General features: G+C 40.7%; 1 protein-coding gene across 1 annotated transcript in view; it reads left to right on the top strand.

Moving 5' to 3' along the window:
• Positions 1 to 22,311, top strand: part of lilli (lilliputian) — a 60,313-nt gene that overhangs the window by 21,354 nt on the left and 16,648 nt on the right. Inside the window, exons 2-6 of the mRNA XM_011311603.1 lie at positions 5,104 to 5,287; positions 13,983 to 14,513; positions 14,733 to 14,783; positions 17,477 to 17,572; positions 19,383 to 19,422. Of these exons, the coding sequence (XP_011309905.1) occupies positions 5,104 to 5,287; positions 13,983 to 14,513; positions 14,733 to 14,783; positions 17,477 to 17,572; positions 19,383 to 19,422 (902 nt within the window). The remainder of the gene's footprint in view (positions 1 to 5,103; positions 5,288 to 13,982; positions 14,514 to 14,732; positions 14,784 to 17,476; positions 17,573 to 19,382; positions 19,423 to 22,311) is intronic.

The following is a 22,311-nucleotide window of genomic DNA, read 5'->3' on the forward strand; positions in this document are numbered from 1 at the left end:
TAATAAGTAGGGGCGAGGCTTAATGATAAAGAGGATAAGAGTTGTGATAGATGGAGTGATGTGAGTGAAAAGTATCTCTGTCACTGCGGATAATCTCCCACCTCTGGTGGCTCCACACCTGTGAGTTTCAGTGGGAAATCCAGTGAAATGTGTGACGCGCACTTGTCGACAGTTTTGATAATTCGATTTGGTTGGTTGGTTGGTCATTGAATAGTGATTTGAGGATCGGTGGAGGTTTTGCAGTGAATTGCTTGGTCGCAATATCATCAAAATAACGAGGCTGGAGGGTGACCTTTCGCGCTCACCGGCGCAACACGCATCGGCCAAGTGAGGGTGTTTTTTTTTTCAATGAAGTAATGAGGGGGCTATGAAAATGCTTTTAAATGTTGACGTGAATTGATTGTTGTTCCACGAATGGCTCGTTAGGGCCCGAGCAACAGTTGATTATCCTGTTTACTACCTCAAAATTTATCCCCGATCAACGCTCCACTGTACAAGTCGTGATTATGATGAAACAGTGTGATTTTAATTGATGATTTTGTGGAAATAAACCGACGTGGTTACGTAGGGGCGCGCGTTTCCGGATTAGCCGCTTCCTCGGGGCCACGTCGTGTTAGCTCGCGACAACTCGCGACAACTCGCCTCGTGCTAACGCTTTTTCAAGTGCGTGTGCCTTTTTTTCTTCTCCATGGTGATTACACGGAGGAATTGAGGAATTGAGGAATTATGAGAGCAAGCAGTGATGATAAGTCGCTAATTTTAATATTACAATTACGAGAGGTGATATCTACCGCAGGTGATTCCAGAATTGATACGTCAATATTATATTTGGATACAGCGCGACGACGAACCCAGTCACGCTCTTGAATACTCGGTGAGTTAGTTTTTATTTGTCCTCAGGCATATAATAGTTGAGACAATCCGAGTTGATCCGAGATGCATTTTCATATGTTAGGATGAAATTTCTTAATTGGTCACTTATTTTCCCAAGCTAACTACATTGTTTTCTCAATATCGCATCAATGCAAAAATTCATTGATCTCTTGTTGCATTGTTATTGATACGTCAAGAAAATTCAAGGTATTATCGTCCTGCTGACGTTGGATCACGGAAAATAAATAAAACCCGTGTTTATTGCTGGGGCCGCGGAACGTGCCCGTCAAGTGATGTTTTTTTTTTCAAGCTCGTTATAAACGCGACGATAGCGCCTCACTGTGACGTCAGTTGACGATACATCACTTGTAGAAAACGTTTAACGTGTCAGTTATGAAATACTCAGGCGTCTGCTGTGCTGTAAAAACTCAATTCTTTGTCTTTTACGTGTGAAATAGTGACGTAGGTGGTAACCTCGAGAGGAAAATTTCAATGATTTTGGCGTGAGAGAGAGAAGGACGCACTGTAGAGCCCGTGACCTCCGGTGATCCCTCCGACGATAAGCCATAATATGAGCACAACAATCTAACATATAGAAGATCATTACTTTTTCACATCTTATTTGGTATCAATCGGTATCAAAGGCGCTCTTCCACCAGTTCCTCCCGCTAAACTTTGAGATTAAAGTGCACGGAGGTTTTGGAGTTAATTGAGTGTAACGTGTGGATTATCCGGCAACTTTTCGCGTGGGTAAGGGAAGTTTATTTGTTCATTTGCATTGTGTAGTTCGTCAAGTATTGGGAGTTTGACTCGTGCCAATGCGCCAACCTCTTGCGCAAGTGTTGCACTCACCATTCACGTTAATACATTCAAACATGGCTGACTGAACAACGAGTTTTTAGGCTATAATAATTTACGGAGGCCGTAAATCCGTAATTGGGTCATTTTTTTCCACAGAAAATCCATTATTTTATCTAATTTTTTCACTCAATTTTTGAGCTCCACTGCATATCAGTTATTTTCTCTAAAATAGCATAGAGTTCATTTGGTATTTAATCGAATCTAAAATGCCTTAGTAGAAGTGGATAAAGCCAAGTTGATTGGAATGTCAAAAGCGTTGGGAGTGAGTAAAAATTAGGAAGGATAAAATGAGGTGGCGCGCGTGGTTTTACGATGAAGAAGCACGTGCCTAGGATCACGTATACAAATGCGATGGATGATTGGAGGGGATGTGGATGTTGGTGATGTTGGGAGGTGTATGTGCGCGACAGCTCGAGTCTAGAGAAACAGTGGAAAAGGCTTAAATCCAGGAGGAGTTGGGAGTTGTGGGGGGTTCTGGGGTAGGAGAGACTGCGATAAGCCGATTGCCACGGCCAGTGAGATATCGATCGTCAGGTTTGTGCCGTGTTCTCCGGCACAACCTGTGAAATCCAATCATCAGATACATACATACGAATAATCAATTGTATTCTCTTCTTAGATCATATTTTCAAAGCACTTGAGGCACTTTACGAAAATCCATGAAACGAATTATCCTTGTCCGGTGGTTGGATTCGTACTCGCAGGGATTTCGCGTGACAAGGTCACGGTCGAAATTTACAGGGCATTGCCACAAGTTCAGCAAACTCACGTTTTTCCATTTGCCATGATAAATTGCTTTAAATTGGGTCGTTTGAAAATTTGGCTTTTAAATGGAAATCCATGGGAATAGTGGTACATTATAACCAGCCAAAAAAATACCTCTAAATTGAATTGATTAATTGAAAAAAATGGACAATTTGTGGAAGTAAAGAAGATACGGAATTGCATCGGTGACTATGAAATGAAAAAAGCTACCTGGTAAAAAAGTTTGGTAACAGAGTAACCAACGTGACGTAGTTAAAGGTTTTGAGTAGAGAGTGAGGATCTTCTGGTATTAGTTGGATGGCTCGCTGGTGCGGTACAAAGGGACTTACAAAGGTATGCTCATGGAAAGGCAAAGTGCCGGGGCTGCTATGACGTGCCTTTTTCTCCAGCATCCCTCTTTATTTTCCCATATCCAGTGCTCATATAACTGCAATTGTTTACGCGCAAGCCGTTTCTCCTCTAATCTACAGCGATACAAGGACACAACCTCCCTTTTATTTATTTTTCTCTCATGGAGCCGTCGTACATAATATTGAGATAGGTCAGGCTTAAAAACAGACATGAAAATCCGTTACGAATTCACGACAATAAAGTGCAATGATTATTTTATTGGGGACAGATTTCACGTGGGAAAATAATGAAGCACGGGTATCATATCCGTTGATCACGGCACAAAGTGAAAGAGGAGGTGAAATAGTCGGGAGGGAGGGGCATTCGGCTGGATAAAATGTATTTATAGTGTAGCAGCGGTACTGTGATCGGTAAGGGTGAAAAATACCAGCCGACTGCACGCCTTTAACATAAATAACAGTTTAACGCTGAATTGTCGATGAAAAAAATGCACGCGAATTTCCACTGAGCACGCGACTCTCTCATCTCCCAAATCATGTCTTTCTCTTCTCTCAATCTCAATTGAGTTGAATTCTTAAAATATAATAGTGGGCCAGATAATAAATTGACAAAATGTGGAAAGGAATGATGCATTGATTCGGATAACATGACAATTGGCGGCCTTTGATTCGATCATTTGAGGTTGATGATGATGATAGAAAAGTCGTAGTAGATGGTGGAAAAAATAATTCTATAAATTGATAAAAAAAAAAAAAAGAGGAGGAGTGTGGGCTCGGTGTGTTCTGAGTGTTGAGCATGCACACAACATAGTTGCGCGCGTCCGTTTGATTTATTAATCGGCCTGCGGCACAACGTCGTCAACGTCGGCATCGGGTGGTGTTGGGTGACGTTGGATGGAGAGGGAGATTGTTCCAGTGGATGAGAGATAGAGTACCCCCAGGCTGGGGGAACTCAGTGGAATTAACGGGCAGCAATGTGTTACCAGTGAGAAACACAGCGGATCCAGCAGTAATCAACTCTATGAGCCCTCCAAATGTTTCTATTAGCCGTGTTCGTGATAAAAATACGTAATGTCATGCGTATTTACTCGATGTAAACAGGAGCGGACGAGTAAGCCGTTTGAATGAGATGTAAATATTTACAGATGAATGGAGAACTATTTTAGCGAGATTAATGAGATTGAGATTTTGGGGAGAGCGAAAAATGAAGGTACGGCCGATACGAATAATTTGCATTTGGTGAACACACACGAGTTCACTTGTGTTTCGAGGGATTTAGCCTCTATCTTTTATTTGGGATTGCACCGAGAGAGGTTTGTTATCCTCGCATCTGCGTCTCATTCTGCTTGGGCACGCCATCGTGTACCCTCTAGCATGTCAAGGAGTTCCTCGGCCCCTCCACACAACATTCAAGACATCCGAGGATCCTTCGCTTTCATGCTCGGATTAACTTGGCGACACTCGCCAACTTCCCGCACTTTGCTATCATCAGCCCAAAAATTTTATGACACTCATTAAAATTCTACTCTATTGAGTTTTTCTTTGTGTTTGAAAGTCATACACGGTGATCGTTGAATTTATTCGGACACTCGCGCTTTAGGGAGAACTCAAGGCTCATACTTGTCATTTTTAGTTGTTTTTTTATCTTTGTATTACGTGGACAGGCAGGATTGGTGTCACTGTGTCAGTGTCGAGGTGACATGCAGGGAGGTCATTGTCGGGATATTAAATACAGAGACGATTGAGAAGAGATAAAGTAGATGACGCTCATGGAATATGGCAAAATCTTCTCAAGATTTTGAAAAAATTTTCCAAAAAAATCTTTGAGAAGACTTTCATATAGTTGTTAATGAGATATTGCATCGTGGATAGATTGTACGATATGTGTGTCGAAAAAGGCGAATTGCTGAGTGGAATAATCGAGAAATCACTGAGAGACTAGCATTCCGGTGTTTAGCCTTCGCTCGATGGCTCAAAATAAACGCGACAGCTCATTCTTGTTTTCTCTCACTTCAACTCATTCCGTCATTTCAATTCCCGTGCATCTCTTTCTGGCCTTTTGCGCGCGCACTCCTCTAAAATCCAAGTCCCCCTGCCCCTTATAGTCGCCCACGTAATTGGCGGTTTTTTTTTTTTTTTTTTATGAGCCTGACTTACAACTTGGATTTTGCTGTATTTATCTGTATGATTTTTGTGAGTGGATGTGTATCGTCTATATTGGTGGATTATAAATATTTGTTTGAAATTGTTTCAGCGTGGACCGGGACCGGCTTCGAGAGCGTGAGCGTCAGGCACGCGCAGCGATGTCGGTCCAGGCAGAGCAGGCGGCGGCGGGCGGTGCTCCGGACACCCGCCACGGTCACCACAACCACGGCCACCATCATCACGCCAATTCCCACGCATCCTCTGCCTCTTCGCTCTTCCGTGCCCCCGTCAAGGTAAGCACCCCTTCTTTCAATCCTTCTTCATTATTTCAATTAACTCGATAAATATGGAAGTGTTTAATGCACAATCAATCCCTCAACACTAAAACACTGATTGAAATTGGAGGAACAATACTCCCGAATAGAATTTTTTCCCTTGACAAATTGATTGAGGATGTTGCACCGACGTTGAAACCCTCTAGCCACCTTCTCCCAACTTTAACACGTACCATAGAGTCTATGGCATAGACTACACACATTGAGAAAGCTCGATAAACCAGTGAATCAAAGGAGAAAACATTTCAACACAATCAATCGATGAATACTCTCCCCCAATTAAAGTCTACCATTTTTCCTGATCCAGTATCTCTCAACAGGTGCGTCGACTGGGACTTTTCAAACTCGTTTAATAATCCTTTTACGAGCCACCTTTTGCTCTCAAAGTAATTTTTTTACGTCTATTTTCTCGATTATTTCTTCAATCGGCCAGAACGTGATACTTCGTGGACTCCATAATTGTCACCTATCAAAGTATTTAAGAGGCTCATTGGGTGTTAGTGAGACCATCAGAGCCGCTCACCTAGGATAAATTTTTTTATTCTTTTTTTTTTATCGAGAGCTCAAGCAACATGGCGAAAAATACTGTCCAACAGTATTTTCATCCATTGAAATTTTAATGAACCTATTATGAAAGTTATCAAAGTTATTATTAATTAAACCCCAGAATAAAACATTGGGAGAACGGTGTTTTGCTATCAATTATCTCGAATTAATCATGAGAGTAATTCTAATTTTAATCGGGAAAATGGCTCAATTTAAATCCAGAAATTTTATAACGAAAAACAGTCGAATATTATTCATCGCGTAAACGCAATATCATCAACACAAAAAGTATTCTTCCTGCTAAAACCACTGGTTGAATAAAAAAAAAACAACACGAGCGAATGGACGGTGTAAATCGATGGATTCTGTTAAATGCACCGGGCGGTTTAATTTATCCATTGCTGCTATTAACGGTGCATTATGTATTCTTATCAGATAACGATGATTAAAATCGAATGAAATGCGGTTGATATTAAGTCCATTTGTTGACGGATTTATTTTCATGGTAACCTGTGAAATATTAGTTTTCCAATAGGATAGCCAGGGTGTTTAGCGAGGGGGGATGGTCTCAGTGTCGGGATTGCGCGACTAGGCGGAAAGAATCTCTCTCTCTCTCGAGATTTGTAGGTCAATTCGATATCGAGTATTACAGCGTTGCTAGGGTATTACATAATATCCCGCCGAGTGTATAGATATGTTGGCTGTCTCTGTTGGTCGTGTACTGGTCCTTCTTGTCCTGATGTACACCATGTCTTTGTTTTCGTTTGCGCTCTAGTATCACGAGATTATTGTACACGTTTTGTTTCCAAGTTTTTTCATGTACTCGCACTTGGAGATTACAGTGTTTAGCTTTTGAGGCGACCGATCGAGCGTGCGTTCAAGGTCCACCGCACCTCCGTAAAAAGCAATTGATGGACTAAAAAAATTGCTGATAATGTATTTCCATTGGTCCGGGTAGAACAATGGGAGGTTCGGGGATTACACTTTGGGTTTGCATTTTTTGGGGATTATGGAAAAATAATTGGCTTGGGGGCTGAGTGGAATTTATGCACTGAATTTACTACCGTTTCCCAGGCAATTTTGCAATGTTGCAATCCCTTTTACGGTTTGTTATCAAATTTTCGAATTAAATATTCCGTTGGAAAAAATGAAGTTTGCTTGTCAATTAAAAATTGCCTGATCTCTTTGAGATAGCTCTACTCCTAAAAAAATACAGTAAAAATACAAGTTGCCAGTATTTTAATCACATCGGAGAATGCCGAGGTCAAACGAAGATAGTTACTGATAAGATTATTAATCCCCAAAGATTAGCGTGCTGAACGATGAAATTCAAAAGATTTTTATCGAACAAAGTAAACTGTGAGCGTAGAGTTGATCGCACACGACGATTTGTAAATACGCGTAGGTGAAACACGTGCAGCTTATACTAATGTAACAAGTACACAGAGACGGTTATCTCCCGTGGAGAGAGTAGTCTATGTAATGAGATGGATTATCCAGCCTATAATCGGTTAGCGCGTTTGCTTAATTTCACTAGAGTGTTGAATAATTTTTCCTTGACGCTCCTCGACTGGAAAAACGCAATAGAAAAAGTTAAATATTCAAATTGAAATTTCCCACACATGGAGAAGTTTACTATTAACATTCATACGAAATTTTATCCAATGAAATGATATTGCGAGGAAAAATATGAAGAAACAATGATAAATATAAATACTTTAAACGCAATGAATATTTTTTCATATGCATTAAATTGTTTGACTAGTGAGTCGAAGGTTACTAGATCATTTTCATCCTTCATACCGTGACTTCCGCCTTGGAAAAACCTTGAATACTCTCCATCTCCAGAGCTCGTCAAACCGATTCGATTCCTTTCAGCAAGCCATACCGTGTAAGATATATCTCGAGCCCCTGGGGGAAATCGATTCACTAGAAATATTCAATGGGTCCGAGTGCACTGGAAAATATGCTCACAACCCAACTATTTGGATCTTTTTACCTTGTTGCCTTTCAACATAGAAAAAGACATGTTTTTCATCCTGCTTCCTCATTTTTTTTCACTTTTCTTTTATTAGTTTTTCTTTTTGCACTCGTCGGGGCGCACGGTCGACGAGACCTCCCGTTTCTTCTCCGACGCGACGTTGCATAATTCAAATCTCTCTTCGGCCCCACCTCTGCTCCCCCTCTTTTAAACATTTTTTTTTATTTTTATATATATACCATCGTAACGTCCGTGGCGCGGCTTCATGCGATGAATTTTAAGGAGACGTACCGCCACTTCTATACTTAACCTATCTCGTTCGATTTGTCATACCACCTGGATTTTTTCACCCTGAAAAATATAATTTTCAATAGCTTTCATACATGATGATCGATAAACAAGTGAGCAACTCTGAAAAGTAGAATATCTAATGGATTATTGCATTTTAATTACTTCTCCGTTGCTTTCTCAATTTCACCAGTTGATTAGAGCGTTTTGGGTCGTTTAGTCGATACATTATTGCATCTTAAATGCAGCGGCATTACGTGTGAAAATGTCTTCTATATGTCAGTCACTTTTTCATGCCACTGGATAATTATTATTCCTCGGGTCAAATGTGAAGGCAATCATTTTTCAATTTACCTCTCCAGTAATTATCTGAGGTAATTTCATTGAAAATTTACGTGATGAATGCAGAACGATCAGTTAGATATTTCACGCGCAATATGGAGATTGAACGAAATCCCAATCTGCCATTTTATTTTATTTTCCAACCATTTACTTCACTTCCATCGGTACGTTATCGGTTTTGTTCGATAACGTACATTAAATGCTATCGATTACATCTTCAATCGCATTCTCATCGGTCAATATATCATCAAGTGTGACAGGACAACTGAGTTTTCAATATTTTTTTCAATACTCCTCCCATTCAACAAATTTTTATTTGTCTTCCGCAACGGTTTTATTCTAGAATGTCCACCATAATTAAAACTAACGATTCATCTAGTGAATTCTCATCTCTGCCCCAAATTTATTTTCTTCCATTCACGATTAACAAAAATATATGTCCCTCGATTTATCAGACAAATGGGTATTAGAGTCCCCGAGCATTAATTCTCCCTAATCCCGAAATATTTTTTTGAAACACTTTCCCCCATGGAGTTGAATAATAAAAATTCATAATGCTGAAATAATATGTCAGCAAATATTGTACCTCTTGAACAAAAGTTTTCTAGTGAATGTCATCAAAACAATTGACACGGATTATTGATTCGGACTTTGGCCATTCGATTAAATTCATAATCGAATCATAATTGATGTTTCGATAGTTACATTACTATTATAACGAATGTGAGATATTTGTTTGATATGGTGAAGTATTCCAATTTCATAAAAATCTACAAAAATGATGGTTCATATGAGAACGCATCCTTTGGCTCACCACCCATCACACTTTCCACTCCATGCTTTTTTTACTAAAGGAAATAAAGTTGAATGACGCCGTATTCCTTTCTGCCCACCAAAATAATTCGACATTCATTCTAACTGCTCAAATCAAACAAACACCGTGAAAATACAAACCAAACCCAAAAATAAATAGCACAGTACAAATAACTTTCTTTCCCCAGATTGCCACAAGGCGAAACCAATAAAATCCCCCATAATTACCCGAGTTAACGAGATCACGATGAAATTGCGTCATTCAACTCTGATATTCATGGTAATTTATTAAACCACTCGGATAGCTTATTCGACCTGTTGGCCGGTAGAGAGGAGTGGGATTCCCCTCTCATTTTCCTCTGATCGAGTAGACAGTAATGTATGCACAGTTGAGGATATTCAAGTACTTGATAAAAATTTTTTCTCATTCAAGTTTTTCTTTGCATTTGACTTCATTAAAAGTTGAAAATTATTTATTTATTGGTATAAATTTTGATGGTGAATAATATTTTTCGAAGGAAGGTGTAGGTGTAGAGAAGAAGGGCGAATGTAGAAAAGGGAAAAGCAGTTGGTGTGGAGGGGCCAAAGAGGGGGTGAAGAGGGTGGAGGTGCTAGAGAGCAGGGGTGGGCTTTGGAATCAATACCCGGTGGGTGGTATAATGTGGTGGCTTGACGAGACTCGAGAGTCGGAGGATGCCCTCGGATTCTTCGTTTTCTCTGTACTATATACTCACTCCTCTTTTTCCACGTTTGTGCGACTTTCCAACTTCCGCTACCTCCTTTTTATGTTCCTCAGATTCCGTTGCGTTTCTTACTCTCGACTTTTCCATGCCACCCCCCTTTCCCTTTCATTCTTCATCGGGTGTTTTTTTTTTTTTTTCATTTTTTGCTTGTTTTTGTAAAAGTGAGTTAACGGCCTGAACATGCAGTGGTCAAAGATTTTGCTGAAAATTGTCAATGCTGTGATTGATCAATAGCAATACAATTTAATAGGAAATAAAAATGATTATTAATATTAAGTTGGCGGACGGTGGGGACAGTGGGGTTGTAATAAGAGGGAGGGAGTGAATTTGTTGGGAGTTGGGAGAGTCGGCGAACACGCGGAATTGCCGCCATTGCCTCCACCCACTCGTATACCCATTGCCACACTATAAACACACACACGCGTATCTATTGTCTTCACTCACACACCTTTCACTCGCCTATGGAGCTCTGCCAAGGGGCACGATTAATTAATCCCTCTGGCCCATCTGGCTCCTTCACGATATATCTATGTGTTTGCATGCATTGTGTGTATTTATGTGTGTGACATCCAATACCTTCCAAAAGCACACATAATAAACACTACAACTTCACTCCGATAAATCCAAAATATCTCCTTGATTAAGAGCTATTCTCTCGCTTTTTTCCTCCTCGTGTACACTGTACACAATGTTTTTATCGGCAATTATTTTCTTTTGGGAGAGTGATAGGGAGGCAGACAAACACTTCTCTCGATTCAATCTGCCAGAGGTTCCGCCGGTTTTTCTCTCTTTTTATTGACTTTCCCCGGAGCTAGATTTCTATGGACATTACTCTGAAAATTTTTTCTCACGACAAATTTTTATCGTTCAACTCAATGAGTTAATGAATTGTGAATATTTAATGAAATTCGAATATTTCCTGTATGGAACCAGTCCATAACCGTTTTAATTCCAATATAAATTCCCCTCGATATGGATTGATAATTTTATTAGTGTCTGGACTTGCAAGGCAAATGGCGACAACAGTTAATGTCTGATAAGAGGCCAGACATTTTAATTAACCATTGCATCATTGATCATTGATTTCAGCGTGAATCTGAGGGTATGGAGAATTATATAGAGAGATAATTATATTGTCATTGGGTTGCTGGTGGGAGGGGCTCGACATGTTGATTAAAACGGCCTGAGTGAACGAACGATCGTCCAGAATGCCTTTATTAATCATCGTGTAATGCTATTTGTTATTCAACAATTCGCCGCTTCCGAAAATAGCATCCAATGCGTTAGCGCATTATAATTCACCATCACGGCGAAATAGCTGATTAACAACCACCAAATAATCACTCATTTGTTTGAAATGTATAAAGCATGTGGTATGAGGTATATTGTTGACGTTTTATCTCCCATAGTCGAGGGAGATGAGTCGACCGATCTATTTTCGGGACAACTGCCGTCTAAATCCAGATTTTCTGAGGGTTTTGTGGGCACCTCCAATTGCATTCATAATACTGAGTAGCGCAATCCAAGAATAACACTCACAATTGTTCCTCATTACTTCCACTCATACTAATCCATAATAAAAATCATTGAAAATTATGATTAAAAAATGTACTATTAACCAGTGGTCAATAGTACATTTCAAATGGTGGAAAGTCAATGAACTAGACGTCGTATTATGCTATGGCAATCCAAGTAGGAAAATAATTTGTGCGTTTTGGGCGGGTTGAATTTATGAAAAAGTAGGTAGACAGCCCTCGGGCCGACAAGACGATGAAAAAAGCCAACCCCTAGCCAACCCTCAACGAATGTTAGCGCGCCCGATCGAGCGGCATTTTTTCATTCTCTCAGGATTCATTTTTATTCTCTCCTCTCCATCCTTTCCTCTTTCTACTTACTACTCTCATCCCTACGCCCTTTTTTCTGTCTGAGTGTCTGGAGGTTACGCAAGGATATATATTGTATAGTTTTTTTTTCTCATATATATATATATAAAACCTAGGAGGACAGTGAGCAAAGGAAAATGTCTGGGTTTGAGATATAATCACAGATGAGTGGATCGACGCATTTATCCTTCTCTTTTGGTACCTTTCCTTCATTCCCCTTTAACTTTGGAATGATTAGTATTTTCAAACATTCTGATGACATTCTCTTATAACTCATTCACTCGTATCCGTTGGGATACCCGGCAGTTCTCGAAGAATCTCAAGTGGCGAAAAAAGAATTCACAGAGGGAAAAAAATTCTTCACATTCCTGAGAGGGAGATTTTTTTTTTTACGGAATCGGGGTAAAACCATGTGGTATTTTAATTCATTGGCATAACGGTTTGTTGATAATCAGTCGGGACTTTTTCTAGAATATTTTCGCTACTCCCCCGAAAATTTGAGTTGATTGAAATAAAAAATTTAATTTCCCTCCATTGACTGGACAAATGTCTAAAATATAAAATGCAATGAAATAGGAATAAAACTGACTATGAAATTCATATCAATGGGAAAAACTGGAGAAAACACGAAATAAGAGTGAAAAATCTTGATCTCGAGCCGTTTAACATTCTCCCACTCCTCTGAAGCTCGTGAATTTTCCGCGACGAGGTAGAATGCGAGAATTTCGCATGCAGAAGAGCAAGGGGCCGAGTGTGAGTGAACGAGAGACGTCCAAGAGGGAAAAGTATAGAATGAGTGCACACAGTGATACTGGAGTCGCGGGAGCTTGACGCTGGATGCGAGACACGTACCTTTTAAAATGGAAAGCCCGAGAAACGATGGCACGTACGCCCCTTGCACTCCCTCTCCTTCCTTTTTTCTCTTTTCCCTCCTTCTACTATCCAGCAATATATAACAACCCTTCCAATCTCTCGCAATCACCAAATTAAAACATATCTCCACTTTTTCTCAATTACACTTGGATTTCTTTATTCTTTCAATATCACTCCCTTTTCAACAAATTACAACAACCAACCATTAATGTTGCATCTATTAACCGTGCAGATCATACTCCAACGCTCTTTTTCAACTGGAATGATAAAAATTCGTGGACGCACACTCTATCAGAGATATCTGTGGATATACAGCGTGAACAAATGGAGCATTTGAGTTCGCTAATGAAAACGCTAATTGGGGATGCTACCGTCACGTTAAAATCAGCCCCTCGCTTCACTTTACATACTTCTCACTGGGTTGGGTTTACACACGATCGTTCCCATCGACCTCCCTACCTCCCTATCTCCGAGGACCTTGACTCGTGCGTGATTAATTACGACGTAGTGTTTTACCCGTGATCGGCCCTCGTCGTCGGGCCAAAGGGAAGAACACCATTTAATACACCACATGTGGGTTTGCAACTCTAGTAGCGAATGAAACCGACCCTTTGACCAGTCAACCCCTACCTACGTCACTTAGCCCACAGCTCGAATGATTACTCAACACTTCAACTACTCTTTCAAATGCGAAAAAAAAACCTCAGAGATGAGGTAAAAATTATCACTCAAATTAACACACAAATTATTATATAATGGAGAAAAAGAAGCCTATGGTTTAGTTTGGTCTTTGCAATTGGACGTGTCGTTTGGCGAAAGAGAGCGGTAAATGGTGAAGGTGAAGTTAGACGAGGTTGTGACGGACGTGAAAACCCTGACCTGGTCATATCCCTCCCCTTACCGCCCACACCCACCACCTTCCATCTTCCATCCTCGATCCTCTCTCACGCACGCACACACACACTCCTCCACACTTGGCTTTTTCGAGGCCCCTTTCAAACACCACAAATCCTCACTTCATATTTACTTTATTATTATTATTATTCACCACTAAATATTTTTCAACGCATGAGTATAATGTTGATCTGTCGAATGACTGGTAAACCCAAATAATTTAACGAACAAAATCACTCCACCCAAATATTCAAGATTCAATTGATGAAGATTGGAAAAACCTGTTGCAGGTGAATCCTGACGCGCAAGATCGTGCCACCCAGCAGATTCAGTCCAAGTTGGGGAATTACTCACGTGTGAAGCACTTACTGGTCGAGCCCCAGATGCTGTTTGGTGTTGTTGATGTACCACCGAGTCCAGCGCCACCAGGATCAGGTGGTACAACAAGATTACAAGGTCGAAACAATTGTCCAAGCTCACCGTCAACCCAGGAATTTAAGAAACCCGGTTGCAATGGTCCGCGGGGTGCATCAGCAACGAGTCACACGTCACAGAGAGGTGGTTTTGTTAAACCAGCTGATGGTAAGCCACCCTACGGTGGACGTGGTGGTTATCCAGGCCAACCTGTTAAACATGGTGGTAATAGCAATGATCACAGAAGCCACGGTATTATACCAGCAAAGGGACCACCACTTGGTACTGGTGGGAATTCAGCCGGAAACAGCTCTGGCCCTGCCTCTTCCGGTAACTGTCCTCCTTTGACTGGTAACACGAGAGTTCACGCTGCTGGATCCAGGCTTACCAGGCTACCTATTGATAATGTGAGTATTTTGTTATTCTATTGTTGCGCTCAAGGCAGCTACTCTACTCACGGAATTGTCATTTTCCAAGGGTTAATTACCCTTCTTGCATGTCACAACATATTAGTCATCATGTAGCAAAACGATTGACAATGATAAATCATTTTAAATTCATAATTTATTGATATTTGATTCATTAGAATGGAAATTTTCATTAATTAATGATTCTTTCCATTGTAGGGAATGAGACATGATCTCAACGATAGCGCCGACCTCGAGAATATTCTCAAGGTGAGTACGCAAAATATTATTCGAATATCAAATGAAAATTCATGAAAGTCGAGTTACACTCCAACACCTTTTGGCGTGATTATATATACGTAAATTTATCAAGACGATCCTGCAGCGATAAAATAATTGCATGATCTAATGGAGCCACAAATTGTCCCTGAACGGATTGCTCGAGTGTAAATACAATGGATGCGTTTATTGATCCAAAAGAGAGACCACCGACTTGTATCTCACCACTGGGCGATGAGTCACGCATGTAATTTTCTGTATCCCCTGGTGTTGCTACATACATATACCCGTAATTCTGGCTTCTCTTCGATGGCTGTTGCCTACTACTCCATGGCAACTATCACCCCTATGATTCATCTCGGCATACCCTTTTTATTCGGTCGCATAACATCGCCCCAAATGTGACACGTCGTTTGTCTCAATCTTTACGCTAATGCTACGAGTTTTTTGGTCTTTAACGTAAATTTCAAGAGGATTTCCTTGATAGTTAACAAATGAAGAAAATTAAGATAAGTGGAAAAAGAGGAGAATTGAGTTTTCATTGGAAATTTGTGGAGAATTGAGATTGGCAAGTGAAAAAGAAAAGTAGATGAATACAGCGGATTGCACAGTTGAAAATGAGTCGGCAGCGAGTGGTGGTAGTGGTAGTAGGGTTCCTCTGCTTGCACGGACGCACACTCGGCCGAGCATGCTATGAATTATTCTCACGGCTTGGCCCGTGGGAAAATACGAGTTGCGCCCGGTAGGCATCGTAAATGCTACTGCTAATTGCCACCACGGATAGAGCTCCAACCGCTATCCTCTTTGCCAAAATTTTACCTATCAAATGTCGTAATCAGTGGTTATCGCAAAGTATCACTATCTACCACCACCATTTTATTGTCGACGCACGATGGTTTAATGGGGGATGAATCAGGACATTAAACAGCATCTCTGCGTTATTTTATCATTGAAAACAGTCGAATATTTCATTGCGATGGTAAAATGATAAGTGATCGGTCGGAATGAAGTAGAAAAAAATTGCCCCGACAAACGGGCTTGTGGCAGGTGTGAGAATCTGGGCCGACGCTATTTCTACTCTCCATTGTAGCTGCATCGACAGAGTGGAGGATCGATTGTGTGACAAAATCCGGTGCACACTAAAGAGCCTCGAGAGAAGACGAGTGAGAGTGTACGTGATATGTTTTGGTCCTTACGCAATTGGAATTACCCCACATAACGGGTGTTTGACAGGTGAAAAATCATTGACCACTGATAGATAAAAATTATTGAAAGAGACTGAAGGGTATTGAATTGAGGAAAAAAGATGGTGATGGTGGTGGATGTGCAATAGAAATATGGAAATAGAAAAATAGAAAAATAGAAAAATAGTTGGTTGGTTGGTTGGTTGGTTGGTTGGTTGGTTGGTTGGTTGGTTGGGTGGGAATCCATTAGGCGTTAGGAGGGAGCCCCAAGGGCCACTCTTTAGCCGAGTGCCTCGAGTGCTTGAGGTTGACGAGCCCAGCGATCTTCATACACCTCTTCTGATGCTCCACCGCACGGCAATGATGATGATGATCGTCATGACGTTGATGGAGAGAGGGCATGAGGGAGTGTGCACTTACGCGCGACTAGGCCGCTTGTCCAGTAACGGGTTTTCGCTTCTTCACGTGCTCGGCATAATTATCCGCTTGGTTATAGTCACCTGCCTGAGCACGTGTACAGGTGGGACGTTACACGCCTCCTCCTATCTATTCAAATAATCTGCGCTATATCGCTTTTCCGGTATTATGCTTTTGCAGGATCTTGAAGGATTCTTATGTAATACCTTTTCATAGTCTTCTCTAAAAATAGTTAATTATCAAGAGTTGAATGTTCGCTCTTGGAAAAGTTGAGAGAAAGGCAAAGCCAGGGAAAGAGAAAATAGAAGTCTTCTCTCGTCGGATAGGGATCATAAAGTTGTTGAGACGTTGGCAGCGTAGCAAGGCAACCCAGGCCTCGGTTGGTAGTTAGGAGATTCCCCTCTAGACTATTCTAACCATATACTCTCTCCACTTTGAGCCATACCGTAACCAACCCCTATGGTAGAGGTGGCTGAGGTGGTGCCAGCGTTGGCTGTAGCGGTGGCAAATCGATAAGTCGATAGATGGTGCGTGGCATACGCGCCACCAAAAGGATATCGCATCTTCCTATCTTCACTTACACCGTCTTATTCTGACAACCATCCTAAAACATGCTATCAATGACAATCTTCTCTTTGTTCCTTTACTTTTCCATCTCTATCGATTATAATTCCGTTAGTGGAATTATTTTATTGCATCTCATTTGTGGTGGTCTATGAGGGACCCTTGGGTGCTGTCCTCGGTGCGCGAAACCGTGTAACAATGTACCTCAACAGCTTTTCATGAATCTCACCCTCACCTCTTTCGCCTCTCTCCACTATTTGCATAATTCGAGAAACCGCAAACTACATAAATCACGGGTTGATGTACTTGAGAGGCTGTTGAATTCGCTTTTTTTTATTCCCGTCAATATGAAACATTACATTTCTACGAATCGACGACATCACTCTTGGAAATACTGAAAATTCTCCATTATAGATTCTATTTTATTTACTAGATAGATAAATCTTTTGAATCACGACTTTTTGCTATATTTATTTGATTATTATGGTTTTTGATGGTTTATGCTATTCTGTGTTGTAGGAAATGACGATGCCACCTACACCTCTGACGGCAATTGCGCAGACACCCAGGAAAGAACCAGAATCTAAGTTCACGTTTAATCCGGTTCTTGCTAAGGTATGTAATTTTCGGATTTCTTCAGAAGAGCAATCCATGCAATTGCTAATATTAACTTTTAACCTTTAGAATAATTTCCTCAATCGGAGGATAATTGATTCGATTGGGAATTTGGAAATGTTTTTTTTCTGTTGGCCGGATAATTGGGGACAACGGGGATGGATAAATGATAAATGACCAAGTAGCCTGGGCCCGAACATGCCCATGCCGGACAAATAATTTTTATTCCCACCTCCGTACTTTTTGATGAGGCTAAAATGCATTCGACTTGGCTTATCCGAGAGAAATTCGTACAATGCGGAAGGAAGGAAGGAAGGAAGAGACGCGGAGTTTTTCCGATATGGCGCAGGAGCGACGCATGGATGGGATGAGTCCAAGTCCCCGTGGAAATAAGGATCGTAAAGGCACCGGTTAACTCGGTCTCGCACCTTTGGAGCGCGTATATACGCCACGTAAATTTCTCCGGTCCATTTATATAGCCACCCCTCTCCACTTCTGCGCCACAATTACATTTTTTCATTGGCTTTATATTGAGATTTACACTTATTTCTACAAACAGCCTGATCACTAATCCTCAATTCTAAGCTCGCCTATTTTTTCCCTTCACCTCATAATTAATTACCAAATTTTAACCAATCCATTCACGAATTGTTGATGGATTTTCATAAAAAATCACCAAGATTCTCTCTTGAAATTCTTGTCGTCCTCTTTTTGGCGAGTGGAGGACGCGTTGAAAATAAATGTAAAACGCAAAGAGGGATGAGCACTTTCGCGCGATAAATTTTCATCCCCCTCTGGTCGTCCTCTGGCCGCTCTCTGGTCTGGTGTACGCAGCGAACCACCAAAGCCACCAAGTGGCCTGTCGTGTTTTTTTTTCCAGAGAGTAGGGGGATAGGGATGAACCACAGTCAGTTTAAAAATGAAAGGAAAAAAATATCGCGACTCCCAGTGCGAATTAGCGAACGCTGATTTTTAATGGCGACAGCGCGGGGCGGGATGAGCGGGGGGCTAAACCCACTTTAATTAAGGCAAACCCCAAGAAATAAAAATAATGAATAGCTGGTGAAATTATAACCCCGGTAATTCTCTGGGTTGTAATATTCACTGGGCTTTATTCCCTCGATCCTTGTTTTTCTCTTGTATATTCAATGAATTCTTTGCTGCATAATTTTAGATAAAGGATTTATGCTGGGGAAGTTGAGGATTTAGGGCTCAGTTGACCTCCTAGGTGAGGATTATATTTAAATTGTGGGACGTTGAGTGATATGGGGGTTATGTGATGAGGATAATTTACATGTCATTTGAAATTCAGTGTTTAGAGGCTATTGTTTAATGGTTTTGCTGAACATGTGTAGAGATTGTCAGATCGAATCCTTCGATGGGCAGCCGAGTTCATAATTAAAGTTCATGGGAATGTTTGATGATGCAGGACCACATTTTAATAGAATTTTATTGGGCTTTCGGTGTTGCATAATATCCGGACAATCGTTAACAATGATTGATGTAGAGAAGGATTTTAATTAATTTAACTATAAATTTATTTGATTCTCCACTGATTCACTTCAACTCGTGTACAAGAAATTTCAAAAAACTAGAGGAGGTTTGAAGTTTGGTTTTGAACAACTTAGTTCTATGTCTGGCAAGTGCGTCATCGTTTCTTGACAAATTATATTCTTGTCATTGTCCTTGGACAATATGTGATGCAGTGAATAATGTGAAGAGCAGATATTATGAATTGTGCATATTCATTCGTGCACAACGTCATTATTCCTCGGCTAATACTAATTTGACAAATGATTTTTTTTTACAGCTGACTGAAGTGCCACCAGCGGACTCTTCCAAACCACCACGTGAGTTGCAAAATACATTAATGATTACTCTCGATGCTCGAATAATCTCGATCGTATGATTTGAATTGTACGAGTGCGCGTGGGTCGCTTCATGAATTAACCATTTGCTTCTTGGTTGGCACTGTTATTGACTTAACGAGTCAAAGACTGGCGGACAACCCACGCGTTCAGCGAATTTCGAGTGTCTGGAAACTTTATTTTTGACGTATTAGCGATTTTAGGATCGCTGTTGGAAAACCCTTCTTGATCTTGTACAGGAAAATTTGCTTTATCTTAGCAGTTATTTACGTTACGACTTGGCTACTCGATTAAAGTCTCCATTTTTTAAAAGACAAAAATGTGAAATTAACTATTGAATATCGTCTTGCGGTAAATAAGTTAGGCCAATTTAAGCGCTCCCCCATTCCTCCCAGCAACTCGAATCTCTCTCTCTCTCTCTCTATCAAGCTATTTTCACGAAATTTTACCCTCTCCCTCGTTCATTTATCCTTTGGGTTCCATGCCAAGAGTCCCAACCACTTAATATTCAATCGTTCTCCTATCTCGCTTCCTCACCACGTTCCATGGTGGTTCGATCAAATTCCTTACCCTTTCAACTCACCGAGATGAAGCCCACCGGCTCCCTCTGAATAAACGAATCCGATAAATTAATATCACCAATGGGGATAACTCAACCTGATATTTCACTCTCCGAGAATTCCTCAATGTCGGCTTTTATCCAATAACTTCAACATAGTCACGTTGAATTGCAATTTAATCATCTTTATCGGTAGTTGCCACTTGTATTGTGAGCAATGAGTGACAAGTTTTTCTTCTTCACCCAATTAAAATAATTGAGGATTCATAAATTTGTCAATTGTATAAATGCTGAATAAATGAAAGATCGAAACGAAGAAGACAACTGCGCCCCATTAGCATGTGCTAGTCATATAATTCAGGAGGTGGATTGAAAATGCAAACGTGTGCAAGGGGTTTGGTATAGACGAATGTATAACCAGCCGGAGGCCAAGTAGAGCAGAGGCTCAAGGGTGGTTTAATCACGTTAAGTAACTTCGACCTGCTTGCCTCGGTGGATGCGTTGAGGGCAAAAAGGGGCATCTTGACTAGAGTGGCTGTAGACATATTCGCATTGCCGCCACTTTGCATCCGTCCCTCATTTTATTTTTTACTTTCTTATCTCTATTTATCTGTTTCGCTTTTTCTCCGCTCATTTTTTTTTCTCTCTGTGTTGGTATTCTGAAGTCATGACAATTGGATTAATCCCAGAGTTGAATAAAACTCTTAGCTTATTTTGTGATTCCTGGTAATGAATGATAATAACGAGGAATCACCGCTGGATTGGTTTTAATCAGAGGTATATTGGGCTTTTTGTGATGTTTATATTGGGGCGAAATGCAATTTGTTAAGTTGGCTCTTGGCGAGTCCCCGAGGTGCGGTATCTGATGGCGATATCTCGGGGTAGAGTTGGAGGTTTAGTTAGGTTCATGATCGGGCAAGTAGGTCGGCCACGTATATCCGCCCCTGCATCCACCGAAAACTACCTGTCTCTCCCCGGAATCGATATTCGATATTTAATTTCAACAGCGGACCACTCTACTCACTCTCTGGTACACTCCTCTCGTGACTTGGGAGGATTCGAAAGAGTGCTTCTTGGAGTCGCTGATTCTATCCTCGAAATGGTGCGAATGGCGGATCATTTATCCTGAGGGGATCACTCGATGTACCACAAATCACTTGATGCACTTTGGCATTCTTCTTATCAAATTGCCGGTTGCCGGTGATTTGTTTATCCTTCAGTGGAGGTTTTTTATGGGGATCGAGTAAGAAACAAAATAGCGAATGAGCATTTTGTGGAGACACAGAGAATTTTTTTTTTTTTCAAGATATTCACCATCTAATGAAGGGTTTGCTAAATAGTGAATAAAGGGTCGACTCGAGAATTCTAATTGATTAATACTCAATTGGAATGTTTGTACTGAGGGGGAGATTGGCGGAGAACCTCCGATCGATCTCGTCCCGAGGTTCCCTCGACACGAAATTGGAATAATTGAAAATGTTCGACTTGATTAACCCTCCAGTCTCGTTTGTGAGTCCTCGCATGCATTGAGTGTATCGATTTTTTTTTTTTTTTCGTATGTCTGGTTTCTTCTCTCTTTAGCCCGTCAATCAAGCCATTGAGCACAATTCCTCTCCTTCGGTCTCAACGTTTCAATCGTCTTCGATCACCCACTTGGACGGGTGTCTAAAACAATTCCCTTGAAAATTCTCACAAATTATTAAAATGTTAACAATCGTTTTATTGAGTGGTATATTAGTCCGAGTAATTTTTCGCATGTATAAAATTCTGTGGGGACTATAAAAGACAAAGTGTCTCCCACGTTCCGATTTCGATGCGAGAGTCCGTCCAACATTTACCCATGAAATAACCGAGGGGCAATGCCAAGATGGGGGAGAAGAGTAATAATTGTTGAAAGCTTGTAAATAGTCGAGTACTCGATAACCATCCCGTAAACGAACCAGATTTCGCAGTTTTCTTTGCCTAATAATCGTTATGATCGTGTTATTCATCAAGGGCTGGTCCTACCCCAGTCTCCATGGAAAACAATATTATCTCATGTGGAATCGTTATCTCTAGATACTTACGCGTGACATTTTTGTTAACTTAAAGCAGCTATTCTTCAATAATAATGATAATAATAATAACGAAAGAATAATTTAAGGTTTTACCTCTTGGAGCTAATAATTTATAAAGCCCTTATAAAATTCCCTTGATAAAATTGATTTAATCTCGTCTTTGCACAATGATCCGTAAGAGACCTATCGACAACGCATTCCATCTTCACCACCGAGCGTTCTCTTATTCCTTCCCACTGGGGATTTCACTCGTAC

This window comes from Fopius arisanus, unplaced genomic scaffold (assembly GCF_000806365.1).
Source record: "Fopius arisanus strain USDA-PBARC FA_bdor unplaced genomic scaffold, ASM80636v1 scaffold00003, whole genome shotgun sequence".
In the NCBI taxonomy this organism is placed as follows: domain Eukaryota; kingdom Metazoa; phylum Arthropoda; class Insecta; order Hymenoptera; family Braconidae; genus Fopius; species Fopius arisanus.